This window comes from Chrysochloris asiatica, unplaced genomic scaffold (assembly GCF_000296735.1).
Source record: "Chrysochloris asiatica unplaced genomic scaffold, ChrAsi1.0 scaffold00236, whole genome shotgun sequence".
Classification (NCBI taxonomy): domain Eukaryota; kingdom Metazoa; phylum Chordata; class Mammalia; order Afrosoricida; family Chrysochloridae; genus Chrysochloris; species Chrysochloris asiatica.
The window spans coordinates 4,338,488-4,354,972 of record NW_006408754.1 but is presented as its reverse complement, the minus strand read 5'-3'; the positions used below and the strand labels follow the sequence as shown (position 1 = coordinate 4,354,972).

Genomic DNA, 16,485 nt, shown 5'->3' with positions numbered 1-16,485 from the left:
TTCAGGGCTCATCTTAAAATCTCGTTCTTCTCAAAGTTCAAGGCTCCTTTCTTTTCACGTAAAAGGTAAATCTTCCCATCTGGCTTAATACAGCCATATATCCTGGAAGTCAGGCGCTTTCTTTAGGATCACCCCTGCATGTGTTGGTAACATGACTACCATGAACCTACTCATCTGATGCCTATTTGCATCTTACTTGCATGGCCAAATGTGAAGCATTTCATGTTTCTTGAATGAGACTGTAAATGCATCTGTCTTCCATATGTAGACATATGCACTATGTGTTCCTGTTTGTGACCTTTGACTTAATTTTTATTTTATTTTCACCTCTTCTTCAGCCTCTTTGGTTTGTATATTGATATTACTCTTTCTCTGGTTCCAGTGGAAAAATATCACTCATTAGGTAAAATATCACTTTCATCATCTTTTAATTGATCTTCAAATTACTGTATTTAAGATTTCAGAAATTATCCAGGAATATATTTCATAAAAGACTAATTTTGTCTTAATCTGTTTTCTATATAGTTTCATATTAGGTGGCAAATATAGTTTTGAGAATAAAATAGCTAAAATAAAACTTGGCTTCAGTTAAGTGATAATGTTTCATGTTTTATATATTTTGTTGAAGCTCTTTTGTATTGCCCCCCCTCCTTTTTTTAAAGTGTTTGTGTTTATAATAAGAGTAGTTTCACATTTCTTTTGTTTTCTGTCATTGTTTTTAGGAAGTGGGGATAAATGGTCAAACAAGCAACTTTTCTTGGATGCCATTCACCCTGCAGAAGGTAAAATTTCATTGTATAATTTCAAGTAGTCTAATGGTGCTGGAAAATACATTGTTTATATAGAGTTAACCAACAACATTAAACCTGCTTGTCCATAATTAGGCTATTTTTCATATGGTATTTAAATTCTTAAAGGGGACTTTGTAACTTGTGAACCACATTTACAGAGAATTAGAATTATTTGGAGCTAAAAATGTACAGCATTGCAGTTCATGTTGCAGACAAATGCTTTTGGCAGTCATGTTGTTGTTGTTGTTATGTGCCATGGAGTCAGTTCCGACTCATAGCGACCCCGTACAGGGTTTCTGAGGCTGTAAATCTTATGGCAGTAGAAAGCCTCATCTTTCTTCTGTGGGACAGCTGGTAGTTTCGAACTGCTGACCATGAGATTAGCAGCCCGATTCGTAACCACTATGCCGTGGGGCATTATGAGGCTCTCCTGGTTGAGTGGGCCTGCGGAAGTGATTCCTAGACTGAACTTTTCCTTTAGCACAGCTCCCTACTCTGCTAACAACTTCCCCCAAATATTCATTGAGTCAATTCCCACTCATGGTGAACGCATGTGTTACAGAGTAAGACTACTCCATAGGGTCTTCTTAGCTGTAATTTGATAGAAGTAGATTGCCAAGCCTGCCTCTGACAAGTTCCAGTTGCTGGTTGCTTTAGAACACCAACTTTGAGTTAGTAGCCAAGAACAAACTATTTGTGCCAACCAGAGTCCTCTTCCTCATACCCCTCTATGTGTTAAAATAGAATGTCTGAGGCTTATGTATAGTCAAAGAAAAATTCAATATTAATTAGCAACATTGTAGGTCCTAGGTGCAGATTTCGCTTCATATCAGTCAACAGTATTTGTGACGTCATCTAGTTTCTGTTCAATGATGAAACCTTTAGGTAAATCCTAATTTCTGTGATGGTAAAGGGCCATCCATCCCCTTTTCCCATTTATTCCTTTCTTTATAGATATTTTAAAAGCTCTGATTGCTTTTGGTAGTCCTTCATTTGGAAGTCACTTCATTTTATAACTAGAAAAGATCTTTAGAGATCATCAAGTCAAACTCCTTTGATTTACTTATGTCCAAAGAGGGCAATTTAATAACCAAGTCCACATCCCTTAACTCCCAGTCTATTACTCTGTTATTACATATTGTCATTCATTTACTGAAAGAAGAAAAAAGTTAATGCGCATTTGACGTAAGTCATTTATCAAAAATACTCGTGTTTAAAGATGTGTATCAAAAATATCCCAGTTTCTTGTGGGAGTTATTATTAAACATGGCATTGTTTTTGGTTGGAAGGCATGGTTCATATGAGCCACATATCTGCATTTATGTCATTTTATAGGAAATGCCAGCAGTATGTGTGTTTTCTGACCTGTTATTTCCCAGTCACAAAAATATTCCTGTGGAGCATTATTTCTGCTTAAACACTGGCAAAACAAAATGTAAAATGCTGTGCTGTTCTAGGTATTAGAACAATTTGAAACAGTAGCTATGTGTATTTTAAAAATATATTTTGCGAGGGCTAGAGCTGAGAGTGAAGCATCCAGCCAATATGAAGTGAGGGGAGATGCACAAGAACACCCAAACTGCAGATAGTACCCATTTGACCTTAGCCTCGATAGCTTGATAATCAGAACTCAACTAGAGGAAGATTAAAAAACAATTTTTGATAAAGGGTACAAGGGTAAATTGCTACAATTTGATGAACTTGACCTATACTCATGGAGGTAGTAGCTCAAAATCCCAACAGAGAGGGAATGAGTCTTCAAGTATCAATGCTATCCCCTCTGTACACAGGGTAGATAGGGACAGGCAACTTAGACATTGCTACCTAAAATGAGGGGACGATAAAAGCACGCAGTGACTGGCTTACAAGGTTTCAAGAGGGAGTTTAGTTTAACAGTGTGTGTGGGAAGATAGAATCCCCACTGAATAGTTTTCATCTTATCTAGAGTGGGTATGGTGAAATGAGATGGGATAAGATATTTATGACTCAATAGTGAGTTCATTGTTATCATGACTTATTGCGACTGTCACAATTGTAAAGGTAGAAGTTTTGTAACAAAAACTGGGGAGTAGTTAATCTTACAGTCCAGAAACAGGACCCTAGAACCATAAAGGGAGGAGAGCACAAGCGGAATGCGGGACCTTATTCAGAGAAGCAGTGGACACCAGAGGTAGAGATGGGGACATGAAAAGAGGGAGCAGCTGAGGACTCTAGATTCATGTAAAAGGAGGGACTGAGAGCTGGCAGCCAGGAGGCACACTTGCAGAATATGCCCTTTGGTGCTGTAAATCATTATATGTGCCTGAGTGTTTTGAAAAAAAACAAAAAATGCTAAAATGAATAGAAATAATGGTTACTGCTGGTACATAGAAGGGATTATAATCATTGTAATGAAACAAAGTATGTGATTTGTTGATTGTAAAATTGATGATCATCCCTGTAAACTTTTACTCGATTTCACAATAAAAACTTCAAAAATATTACATATATATATATAGAGAGAGAGAGAAAGAGCGCACAGATTTGATAGATAAACATAATCTGATGAACTATCAAAAGAACTGTTTCAGGCATTTAAGACTGCATTACTCTTTGTCTGAAATGACTCTGTTCTAAATGTTTGTGTTTTTTTTAAATGTTTTGTAGTAATATTTAATTTTATTTTAGGTGATAGTTTTGACAGAAAATAAGGTTCCCACTTAACAATTTTTATGCAAATTAGTCCATAACAGGTGTTACATTTTTCATACTGTGTCAAGATTCTCATACTTCCTTCCATTCTCTTTGTTCTTTTTCCTTTGATCTAGCTTCCCTTCTCCTCCTTGTCTTCTTAACTTCGCTTTTGGGTAAATGTTGGCTGTTTGGTCTCATATAGTTGATTGTTTAAGGGGGTGTGTTACTCACAGGTAATACACCTTTATTTATTTATTTTTAAGCCCATCTATTATTTGGCTTAAAGAGGACCTCCAGAAATAACTTCAGTTCACAGTTAAGTTATCTTAAGTGACAGTTTGGGGAATTCCTCTATGATCTAAATGTTTTAGATAAATATTGAAACTCTTCACATGTAAAGGATGTGGCAGCATGTGCAGGGTGGTAAAAAGCCAATTCCCCAGGAATTAGGAGGCCTGCTTTTCATTCTCAGCTCAGCCACTAATTAGAAATTTTCAGTAGGAGATTAGAAATGTCACTGAGATTCACTTTCCCCATTTGTTCGATGTATGCATTTAATACATGCCTTTAGGGATGGGGAGAATGTTGTTATGCAGTAGTACATGAACTTTAAATCCATTTCCCCTCTGACACTTGATGATTTTATTACTGGGGGTGTCTGAGTGTGTGGTTTGATCCTGGAAACACCATATTTTCTACAGCCCTGATTTTCTGCCCTTTTGGTCAGAAGTAAATCAATTTTGAGTCTTACAGGTAGTCCCCAGGGTATGGTGGAAGTAGAGTTATTATTGGAAATAATTATATTCATTATTACTGTACATGGAACAGAATTTTGGAGGACATGCACTCAAAATTGCCTGTCCTTTAGTATAGAGTGCAGACTCCTTTTATGAGGCTAGAGAAAAGAAAAAAGGAAGCAGGGTAACTTGAGTATCAGATATTACCAGTAAATTAAAGCTAGGCTTTGAGGAAGTTCAACTAGTTCAGCTATGGCAACAAAGCAAAACCACCAGCATGGACCAAAACTTGTAAAATGTGGTGCCTGGAACAATAACTGGATCAAGAAAGATTATGGGTCAAGCCCTATATCGGGAGACACAGAAGAGGCATAATGAGCCTTTCAGGAGCCTGATGTGAGAGATTGAATTATTGCCAGGACTGTGGAGCGGGACACACATTCAAAGCAGAGCCATTCAGCCACCATATTTGAGCAGGGAGCCTTTGTTTCCGCGTCGACCAGGTGGATTCAGTTGCTATGCAATGAGCCCTCTGCTCTTGTTTTCAAGTTGTTGTTGTTAAGTGCCATCGACTCAATTCTGACCCATAGCGACCCTGTATGGGGTTTCCGAGGAGCACCTGGTAGGTCTGAACCACCTACCTTGTGGTTAGCAGTCCAGTGCTTATACTACAGCGCTACACCAGGACTCCTGTTTTCAAAGACAGATTAAGTTTCTTGCAGGACATCAATATGTAATTTCCTCATTCTAGTTATTGCTCCAGGCATCCATGTTCTGCAGATTCTGGTCTGTAGGATGGCAAGACAGAACAGGAAGGAACCAGTTTGAAGCCCTTTTTTTAAAGTGACCTTTTTTGCTTGTTATTTTCATACCATTCTAACATTTATTTGTTGTTGTTAAGTGCTGTTGAGTCAGTTCTGACTCAGAGTGACCCTGTACAGGGTTTCCAAGGAGCGGCTGCTGAGCTTGAACCACTGACCTTGAGGCTAAAACTGACTTTGCAGTCTAGTGCATTAACCCTCAGCACTAACCATATCCCTAATTATGAAAACTTTACTTTTGAGAATATAAATGTAGAAAGGCAGAAAATGAAACCACAATCAGGATAATTAAATAATTTTTAAGCTACCCTAGCTTAAAAATATCTGGTGTGGCATTGTAGTATAAGCACTTAACCTCAGGGTTGGGTTGAACCACAAGGCTGACAGTTCAAATTCACCAGTTGGGCCTCGGAAACCCTCTACAGGGTCACTATGAGTGAGAACCAACATGATGGCACTTAACAAGAACAACAGGCAAAAATTAGAAGTGTTAGAAGTGTTGGATGCAGGACTTTGGGGATCTTGTTAAAATACAGATTCTGAATTGGTATATCTGAGGTGGAAATGCCAGTTGTTAGCAGGAAATTGAACCAGAATGAACCAGTTCAAAGCCCTGTTTGAAGCTGATGTCTCTCTGCAGCTGTTCAGCTATTGCTGACTTCTTTGTTGTTGTTGTTGTTATGTGCTGTGGAGTCGGTTCTGACTCACAACAACCCTGCACAGGGTTTCCGAGGCTGTAAATCTTTACAGGAGCAGAATGCCTCATCTTTCTCCCACGGAACAGCTGGTAGTTTCAAACTGCTGACCGTGAGATTAGCAGCCCAATTCGTAACCACTATGCTACCAGAGCTCCTTAGTGCTGACTTTTATAAATGCAGGTAATTGAAAGTTCACTGTGAAAGTTCACAGGAGAAAGATGAGGCTTTCTGCTTTTGCAAAGATTTGTTGTTGTTGTTGAGTGCCATCGAGTCGGTTCTGACTCACAGCAATCCTGTATAGGGTTTCCAAGGAGCAGCTAGTGAGTTTGAATTGCTGGCCTTGTAGTTCGCAGCCCAGTGCTGATCCTACAGTGCCATACCAAGATTTAAAGCCTTGGAAACACTACACAGGGTCACTATGAGTTAGAACCGACTCCATGGTACACAACCACTTGTTAACCTCAAGGTTGGCAGTTCAAGTCCTCAAACTGCTCCTCGAAAACCTTATATGGGGTCACTATATGTCAGAACCAACTCAACGTAATGACAGTTAACAACAATGGCAGAATATTTAATTTAGAGTCCTGGTTTGGCACTGTAGAGTTAGCACTGGACTGCTAGCCACCAGGTTGGCAGTTCAAACTCACCAGCAATTCTTTGGAAACCCTACACAGGGTCATTATGAGTTGGAACCTACTCAGTGGCACTAAACAACAACGTACTTTGTTTGGAGTCCTATGCAGTGCTGTAAGATAAGCACTGGATTGCTAACCTCAAGGTCAGTGGGTCAAACCCACCAACTGTTCCTCAGAAACCTTATATAGGGTAGCTATGAATCAGAACAGACTAGACAACATTTAACAACAACACACTCTCTTTACACCACCCTGTATATATTCACCTTCATTTCATCTTTTTTTCAAAATACCAGAAATCTTTAGTTGTTTAGTACTACATCAGAGATTTGAATGCTAAGCTTATAATTTATCTTAAGTGTCTTTCCCTATGCTTTTAAAATTCAAAATGGCTTAACCACTTCCTGTAAGTTTTTCATATTATTTGAAAAAAAAAAAAAGATTGCCTATGTCATAGAATTAGAGATAAATTTTTCTAACAAACCAGGATGCGACTGTTTATCTGTTCAACCAAGTTATTGGGTCATATGCGTATGCTTAAGCAAGAGATCACCAATTTTAGTAATAATTACAATTTATATATATATATTTTTTTAAAGTAGTCTTGACTGCAGCACCAGTGAATTAAGGGAGGTTTATTGTTGTCGTTAAGTGCCGTCAAGTTGGTTCCAACTCATAGCGATACGGTTTCAGACTTTGTGGTTCAAACCAACCTGGAGGTCGAGTGCTCATCGCATGGCACCACACCAGGACTCCAAAGAAGGTTTTCTAGCACCAAATACATGGGAGAATTGAAGACCAACCAATACAACCAGAAAAGGACAAAACCAGAACTCTTTCCACTAAAACGCTTTGAGACTACATAGCTGTAAACTTGTAACTGTTATCTGGTTCGAGTAAATATCAATGGTGTCTTACAAGAAAACAAAACAAAATACCTGACTAGAGAATCTCCCAAAAGGGTTATTTTTTTTTATTTTATTTTGTAATATATAAATCAAACTACAGGGGTGAGGGGACTTAATTTATAAGTAGATTTTCAAATGTGTTCTATAGCATATAGATTATTAACTTAATCTCGAGTCAATTTTGAAATAGTTGCTCTATAAGTTCAACAAAGTCTCCTGGGATATTAGATCAGGCTCATTCATTTGATTCTTTTCCCTATGTTCCATTCAGCATCTGACTGCTGTTTTCAGCTCATGGGCGACTAAATGAAGCAGTAAAGTTCAGATTTTGACTGTAATAATTTCAATGCAAGTTTGAATCCCCTGGTTGGGTGAATTCATGACTCTAGAGCACACTGCTGACCTCCTGGGACATGGTACAAATGCAGTGCTGCTTTCCCAGAAAACTTAACTATGCATATTGGGAGCAGGATTTGGAAACAAGATAGTCTCTTACTGCTACATTTCTTAATGTGGTTCCAAAAGTGAACTCATATTATCACTCTCAGAAGATAACGCTCTCCCTGTGTTATAATTTTGGTTGAGTGTAAAAACTAGCCCTGTGGACTTGTTCTACAGTGCCTGGATAGTTTAGTGTGTTCAATTAAAAGCCAAAAGAGAAATGACTAACTTGCTTTTAGAAGAAAAAACCTTTTCTTTTCCCACATTTACCTTAGTTTGGCAGGGGGGTGGGGAGTGAGAAAAACTGGATTAGTGTCTGTATACTTAACTATCACGCTGGTTTCCCTCTCTCAGCTCTTTTTGTCTGATGTCCCTCACCACCAAGCCATTCTTTTACTTTGCTAATGTTACCAGATTCAATCTTCAGCTTTGTCCCAGGCACTGCGTCTTTTAATGGTCCTTATTGTCCCTGTGTTCTGTTTAGAGAAGGCACTCCTTAAACCCTTAGGTTGTCATGAGTGTAGGCCACGAGATAGTAGGACAGTATGTCCTGGGGTTGTCTTGTAGGATGTGGTAGGACACAGTGTCACTTCTTATCCCAAACTATAGCATAGTCAAATGATATAGTGTCATAAAGTGGATGATCTACAGGCCCCAGGATCACTCCTTGATCAAACAGTAGGTTCATATTAGGTGGCATCATCTCATATTCAGGACTTTATGAGAACTTACAGTGTAGTCTCAGAATTTTTTTTAACAATTTTTATTTAACTTCTTCTACTTGGTCTGGGCCCTTATCCAACTCCTTTACCATCTCCTGATATTCTAACCTCTAGGACTTGAGGACTATTAACAACTATCAGCCAACCATTCTTGCATGCTCTGGCTGCCTGTCTACTAGTTTCTGGGCTATCCCTAGTCACAGCCTGCTTTTATACTATACCTATCATTTAATTCCTTTGCAGTTATGGCCTTGGCTTCTTATTGTGTTTTTATCAATTCATCTGGAACATCCAGAAAAAAGAACAACCCTTAAGTAGACATGAAATCATTTGAAGGCTCACACAAGAGCATACATGAAACCAAAAATCCAACAACTTAGTGCTAATCAGGGAAGAATTCTACCTCAGCCTCGTGACTCTGGAACTGGCTAAAAGCTTATTTTTCATATAGGGTCCTCTGACCACCTATAGAACTTGTAGTTTATTTGATTATTAGCGGAGGTTTGCTTGCACCATCCTTAGAAAACATTACTCCAATAGCCTCTTTGTTCAGTGCTCTGTTAAAGAGAAAATGGCATCTTAATCCTCTGTAATCAGTTCATCAGTATAAACATAAATAAGTAGTAAAAGCAAATATAGACAATGTTTTATTTCTTTTTCCATCAGTGCTTTGAAAACCAAATATAAATTCTCCATTTCAATGGAGTAGACACTTAGAAATGTTTCTTTCAAAGAGCAGTGTTGGTGCTTGTGTTTTTGCATGTAACTATATCTATGGTTTGTCCTATTTCAGCCATATTTTCAGAAGACAAAAACACCACAGAGCCTGCTTATAAGGTTAAAAATGCCCTATCCATTCCCAACACTCCAGAGCCAACAACAATGCAAGAACCTTTGGTGGGCAGCCAAAAGAGAAAAGCAAGGAAAACCAAGATTACACACCTTGTCAGGACAGCAGATGGCCGGGTATCACCAGCAGGAGGTACTTTGGGTAAAACGAATGAGCCTTAGACATATTACAAGAGAAAGCAGGTGAACATGGCATCATGGCCACATTGACCAGCCAAATGAGTTTAAGCCAACTCTGGATCCTTATTGAAAAATGGGTCTATTTGACAGTTTTGAAAATAGTTAACAGTTTCTCTTTGTGGATCTCCTTGAAATACTCAAATGTACATCTTTGAAAATCAGTACTCTTTTTTTCCAAGAGAATTTCTGGAATTCTAGAAAGGAAAGGTCAGAAAATGGGTCAGTCTTAGAGTGTGAGGGAAAAAAATGGACCTTGGCCCTTTTCCAGCTAGCAACAAAATAGTCTCGATTAGGGGAATTCCCAAAAAGCCTGGAATTTTTAAAGTGCTGGGTGAATTGGTGTACCTCCAAAGTTGACTATGCAAGCCACTTCAAACCAGAATATTAGGTATTAAAACCAGTGGATAGCAGAACCTTAAAAAGCCTCTGTTACTTCTGGTAAGTTGATTCAGACCACTGTGGGTGCCTGAAAATGCTTACAGATGTCTTGCGTTCTGTTGACCAAGGCATAACCAACAGTATCTTACTGTGAATTTTCCCATCCTCAGGGATCGTGAATGATCTATCTGTTCAGTAGAATTGCTGATGAGTCTCTAGATAGGGGTGGGGTCAGTAAGAGATAGCAGTTTCCCGCCATCCCATCCTGGAGCTCTGCACTAGTACCTTCAGCATTGCTATCTATCAACCCTGGAGAAAGTGTTCTCTCCTGAAAAAGAGTCAAAGTTCATGATGACCTTGTATAAATAGTAAATATATTTAAATGAATGTTTCTGAGGGTGATATTTGTAAATATCTGATGTGTAAACCGAGGTATTAAGAGTAATGAATTTTTTGCTGAATAAACGAACAGGATGCGTAATAAATTTAGCTTTCCTGATTTGGGGCCCAGCAGGCCCCTCCTTTCCCTTTGACTCTTGATTTCTGTTCTCTGATACTCATTTTGTAGGTTGTAATCTCCTCATTTTTACTTGTTAGAAGAATGAAAGCCATTTTAGAAAATACTCCCTTTTATGTAGAAAAACATCATAGCACTTTCAACATGACATGTATAGCCATTATTGATTGCTTTCTCTATTTAAAATGTTTTTTAAACCAAGATAAAAATCCTCCTTCCTTTATATTGACCACATAATATAATAGAAGGAAATTATACTTGTTGTCAGCGGTTTATTTGCATAGCATTTTAGTCATCTCTTCATAAATATCAGAGGGCCCTTTGTCATCTTCCCTTACAGTCTTCAGAATAAAAATAACAACTTGAGACCTCAGGATTAATTATTCTGATGCTTAGGCATCACAACATACCAAAAGTCCAAGCTGCCATAGTAGGACAGAGACTAAGACTTCATTAGAAATACCTAGTCAGCTGGATTCTTGAGGGCTTTTTTTTTTTTTTTTTACAGCATCATAGACCCATCTGAAAAAGCCCTTTGGGCTTTATTTTGACCAGGGTCCATTTTTTCCTCTCATTCCAAGACTGACCTTGAATAAAACACAGCTTCTCTTAAGCTTGGCTTTGGGTACTTTACTGCTCATAGTTACAATTGAGCTTAATAGAAGAGCTTTGTTAAAGTGGGAGAAGAGATTCTGCTACAGCCTTAATATTCAATTGATGGCAAGAGTGAACAGTAACGAATGTTCACTCATTTCACTTTGACAGGCACAGAGTTTTCTGTGTCCCTTTTCTGGAGAGAACAGAACGATCCTCTTGTGATGGATTTCTCTTTTGTTACAGATGACAAACCAAAGGAACAACTGCAGAGGAGTCTCCCTAAAGCACCCGAGACAGACTGCAATGACGAATGCTCACACAACACCGAGGCCGCAGAGACTCGGAGTAGCACTCCCGACATGCCTGCCGTGTCTGCATTCTTCAGCCTCACTGCACTGGCGGAGGTGGCAGCCATGGAAAATGTGCACAGGTTAGTGGTGAAAATTTGTCCTCTGTCAGGCTCCTGGAGTACCATGTTTTTCTTCTTCCATGACTCATGGATTCAGGAAGCCAAATCATACTTTCTGTTGTGATTGGTGACAGTTTTGACACTGCATTTTGGGGTTCATGGGACTTGGTCCAAGTGCACACATGTTTGAGAGGTGAGAAAAGTGATGTGCTAATTAACAGTGTAGGAAAATATAAGGAACTAAAGCCACCTGAGTATTTTATTTTGAATATGTTATGCTGTGTCTGTGTTTAAACTTCATTTCTATAAGCACCCAGAGAGAACAGGGAAAGCAATTTTAATCAAATGCATGAGCTTTAGAGTCAAATCGGAGCCCTGGGTTTAGATCCTAGCTCTTTGAGATCTTGGGCAAAATCATTAACCTTTCAGTCCTCAGTTTTGTTTTGTTTTATTTTTCTGTAAAATGAGGTAGGTGGCCTTCTCATACACTTACTATATGAAATAGCAAGAGTTCACTCAGCCCAGTGCTAACACATGGTGAGTGCCCAGTTGGGGATGATGTTGGTGGAGTGGTGGTACCAGAGAAGACAGTGTGATTCAGGGCAAGGGGCATCTTGGCATCTGATTGATGGTAGTCAGAAGGCCTAGAATTTTCTCCCAACTCTCTCCAGTTTGTTATATGAAGCAATTTATTTCTTGGACCTCAGTTTTCTCATCTTACATCGAGCATAACAATATCCTCAAAGAATCACAACAAAATCTTAGATGTGACGATCAAACAAAATCTTAGATGTGAAAGCCCTTTGAACTTTGTGAAGCCCCACAGAAAGTGTTTTAAGTTCTCAGTGTAATTGGGTGTTCTGCAACTTAATAGGAAGGCAAAAAGCTTTTTTGTATAGTTAGGTGTTTTATAGTTTTACTCCAAGTGGATTTCCTACAGAAAAGCTACTTTCCTCGACTTCCTTTAATAAAAAAGAACTTGAAACCAAGCACAACCTGTAGATGCCCCTGCCAGGTCCCATTTTCCATTTCCCATCCGTGTTTAAGAGACCCTGACATAGGATTTTATTTACTTCTTGTTCTTTACCTGTCACATTACAGTTCTAGTACTTCTCACAAATAGCCTTTCCAGGAAGTCAGATTCCTTTTCATGTGTACACTGTGAGTTCCAAACAACAAGAGAATGCTGAAAGGCATTGTAAAGTTACTGAGGGAGATAATGCACAAGACAGTCCACCAGCACTCATAATGTTTTACAGTCTGGTGCAGAGAACAAGCATGCACATATGTAAAGGGATTCAAAAAGATCTGCCTGAATCCAGGGTTTGAGGTGGCATCATAATGCAGGGCTTACTACCTTTGCTGCTGCCACAGTTCCGTTCTGAACCTAATAGTGGTCATGACACTGCACTGCTAGTCAGCCTTCCTTCCCTCTCAATCCCCAGCAGCAGAAAGGTAAGAAAAAACGTACCTTTGTACTCCCCACAAGCCCTCCATGCTGCTTGCCCTTCTCTCACATGGAACAACTTTCCAGATAGGCCAGCCTCTTGCCTTTGCACCAGGGCTTTGAACAGGTTCCTTATGGTTTGACCCCTCTGCTGAGAATTTCCATTTCCAACCCTGAAACGCTAAATCAGAATCTGTGTTTAACAAGATCTCCAGGTGATTCTTTCTATGTCAAATGCACATTTTGATTCAGTATATCAAGGGGGTCAGACAGAATGAACCTGTGGAAAGCCTTGCCTTGTGCATCCCCTTCCCTGGTACTCCTGCCAGCCCTGCTCCTTTGTCCTCTCAGTTCTCCTCCTGGTACACCACGCTCCTTTCCTGCTGCCTATGAACCAGCTCCACCTCGGGTTGTAATTATTTATCGATGGTTCATGTCTCTCTCCTCCTAGTGTATTTTGAGTGTTTTAAAAGAAAAGCTGTGGTTCCTGTTACATCCATGGGCAAATGAGCAAATGAATGAGTGCATCACCAAGTGGGATAGTTCTTCAAGTTTGACTGCCTAAGATAGGCAGAGCTACCAGCCAGTTCCCTACTTGTAATATAATTGTGTGTGGGTTACACAACAATTAAATATTGCTGAGGCATCACTTTGGTTTCTGATTTAGAGGGTGGTCAGTCAAGTTTGGGGTAGAAATATAATATCTGCATTCTTGCCAATAAAAATCTTAATAGTAGGTTCAGAAACCTAACATAGAAAGGCAATTTTAACAGTGATCAACCGTCCCACACCTGGTAACTATCAAAGAATGTCTCATTTAGTGTGATGTGTTAAAAATCAGATTAAATTTAAAAATAAATATATAACAAAGCTCTTTGGGGGGGCCGGGGATAGGGGGAGGTGGGTGAAAGGCAGTAGCTAGGAAGAATAATAGGATAATAACGAGGAATAAATTAGATGGTGGCTCTAAAATGCTTAGCAAAAAAAAAAGGTCAGTTTTACTAAATGCAGGAAATAGAGAGTAGGAACAAATCTCTGTTGAACCTGCTGTTTATTTACTAAGAGTATTTAATCTGGGAAGCTCATTAAATGTATTCATAAAATGAGTGTTTTTCGACCATTTTAATGATGGAAGAAACTGAGGCGTAGAGGATTAATTAGTCAGGAGCACACAGCTAGTTAGTGACTAAGGTAAGATTTGACTTCAGGTTTGTCTGACTCCAGAATTTTCACACTCATGCTCCCATGTCCTTGCCCAATTTGCTTCTGTCTCACTTAGATTATACTTTTCATCTTTTTTCCTCTATGTTTTCTTTTAAAATATTTATTAAAGTTCTTCTGGCTTTTATGATATTATCAGATGTCCAGTCTTAAAGGTAACAAACAAAAAATAAATAAATAACATTTTAGTATCTTCTTTCTTGAACAAAGAGCAGCATGCGCACATGAGTAAACAGATTAATCCAGAGATTTAATTCTAACACGCGTTGTGTTTTTCTAAAATCCTAATATCTTAGTCTACCAAGTGAGCATCAGATTCTAAACCCCCCCCAAATGATGTAATTTATTTACATTGTTTTTGTTTTATGTGCCCCCAAAGATCCTTGCATATAGCTAGGTTGCAAATTTCATTTGAGTCCTTTTTGTTTTACTTAATCTAAAGGAAATACTCTATTGAGAGGTTGAACCAATGAAAATATCACTGTTGCTGCTGTTTCACGAATTTTCAGTATAGCACTATACACCACAGACAATTGTAAAAGAGAGCAGTGAGTAAGCTTTGTTTGGGCTTTATAAATCTGTTGGCAAATATCAAGGAAAGAGGTGCTCAGTCTTGTTTTTTGAGAATAGAAAGCTGTATAGAAATTATCAAGAATTTTAAATAGTTTTCTTAGAACCATGAAGTGAATCATATTTTTTCCTGCTAATTATATAAAAGCTGAATGAAAACTCAGCTATGTTCAGCCTGTTTCCAATCCAAATAATGGACATTTCCATGACATCTTTTTGATGTTCTCCTGTGTGTTATTTGGCCCACAGAGACTGGATTTTCTTCTCATTTAAAATCCAGAGTCAGTATTCACCTTCTTCCCCTATATACACTCTCTCCATAGGCTTGAGAGACTTGTGAGGGCTCACTGTTTCTTCATTCACTGTTTCTTTGTCATTCCGTGTTTTAGAATGGCAGTCCATCTCTTTTTCTCTTCAGGGGTCATCACTTTGATTGGCCAAAAGTTTTAAACTGATTTATGTCTTAAGAAATGAGACTCAAGATTATCATTTATCATAGAAGAGTTTTGTCCTTGGGCAAGTCACAAAAAGAAACATGTCATCTTTAATATCAGCAGATCAAGAGCCCGGGAGCCACAGTCCTTGACTGAAAGTTACTCCTTTCTCAGAGTAGTCCCAAATATGTGTAGGCATGTCAGGGTGTACAAATTTGGTGTGTGTTCGTTTATAGTCTGAGAGTATGTGTTGAGTTGTTTGAGGGGAATTGAGATGAGAAAGCCTTTTTAAAAAAAAATTCTAAGGACTGTTACAGTTTTATTTAAATTAGACCACGTAAGTGACAGCAAAACAACAGAAGCTGTTAAACAGATATTGGAGAGCTTTTTTGATTTGTTATCCTTCATCGTTTCCTATTTCCAATAACAGATTCTGAATAAATGATTTTCTGTTTTTTCCTTCCACTTGTTTTGCAGAGGTCAGAGGGCAACTCCGCTCACCCATGATGGACAGCCAAAAGAAATGCCACAGGCACCTGTACTTATTTCCTGCGCTGACCAGTGAAGAGCCCTTTAATTGTAAAACATTGTGCTTTACCTACTACTATCCTAGCCTTGTCTTTTCCGAGGGATGCTAGCGAGTCCATGTGGTGGAAAATATATAGACTGCAAATAAGTTCTTGTTGCCCTACGTGGCCCAGATTCACTTGAAGCAGAAGTTAGCATCCTGGGCCAGTTTTGTTCTTTCAAAACCCAGAATCTTTGAGGGTGTTGTTATTTGTCTGATACTACAGAAACGGAATGATCCTGGAGCTTTGCTTTCTATTGAAGGCTATTAATGGTAATAGGTGGTAACTTGGTAAAAGGCTGCCTTTACTGTAGCTCATCCAGCATCTCTTTTACCAACCAGAGAGTATGAAACTAGTTTCGTATATTACCTAGTTATTCTTTCAAAACAAAACAAAACAAAAAAAAAAACTGACGCACTGCACTAGTTACTATTAGATATTCTTAGTCTTTTTTGTACATGGAGATTTAAGTTCTAAGATGGTTTATATAATAGGTTATACCTACATTTATATTGTAGAATAAATATTAAAAAGCCTGTTCCGGAGACTTTCAAGCAGCTTGGGCAGGCAGGTGTGTACCATTGTTAGTGGTGTATGCTCGGCCTCGTGGTCCATATATTCTGCACTTTTATATTTGCCACCAGAGTGGTAGTTTGCTGGCAAAAGAGAGAGAGAAAGAAATTACAATTCTTGCAAGCTGAATTTTTTTCTTCGCCTTGAGTGACCAAGAAGAATTTGCTTGGGGCAAATGGTAGCAAATATTTTCCCACACGGGGAAGAGTCCTGCAGATGACAGATAACTGATGTTTTCATGCCTTGAGGATTCTTTTTATTTTTACACAGGGATCTAAGTGACCAGTGGATCATTCATATAAACAAACACACAAA

The 16,485-nt window shown here is 38.7% G+C and overlaps 1 protein-coding gene across 2 annotated transcripts in view; it reads left to right on the top strand.

The window, feature by feature from the left end:
- Window positions 1-15,994, top strand: part of BBX (bobby sox homolog (Drosophila)) — a 351,342-nt gene extending 335,348 nt beyond the window's left edge. For both annotated transcript variants that reach the window (XM_006873315.1, XM_006873314.1), the window contains 4 exons: window positions 723-782; window positions 9,220-9,417; window positions 11,191-11,377; window positions 15,506-15,994. In XM_006873315.1, coding sequence (XP_006873377.1) covers window positions 723-782; window positions 9,220-9,417; window positions 11,191-11,377; window positions 15,506-15,593 — 533 coding nt within the window. In that variant the 3' untranslated portion in view covers window positions 15,594-15,994. The remainder of the gene's footprint in view (window positions 1-722; window positions 783-9,219; window positions 9,418-11,190; window positions 11,378-15,505) is intronic.
- Window positions 15,995-16,485: the final 491 nt, after the last annotated feature.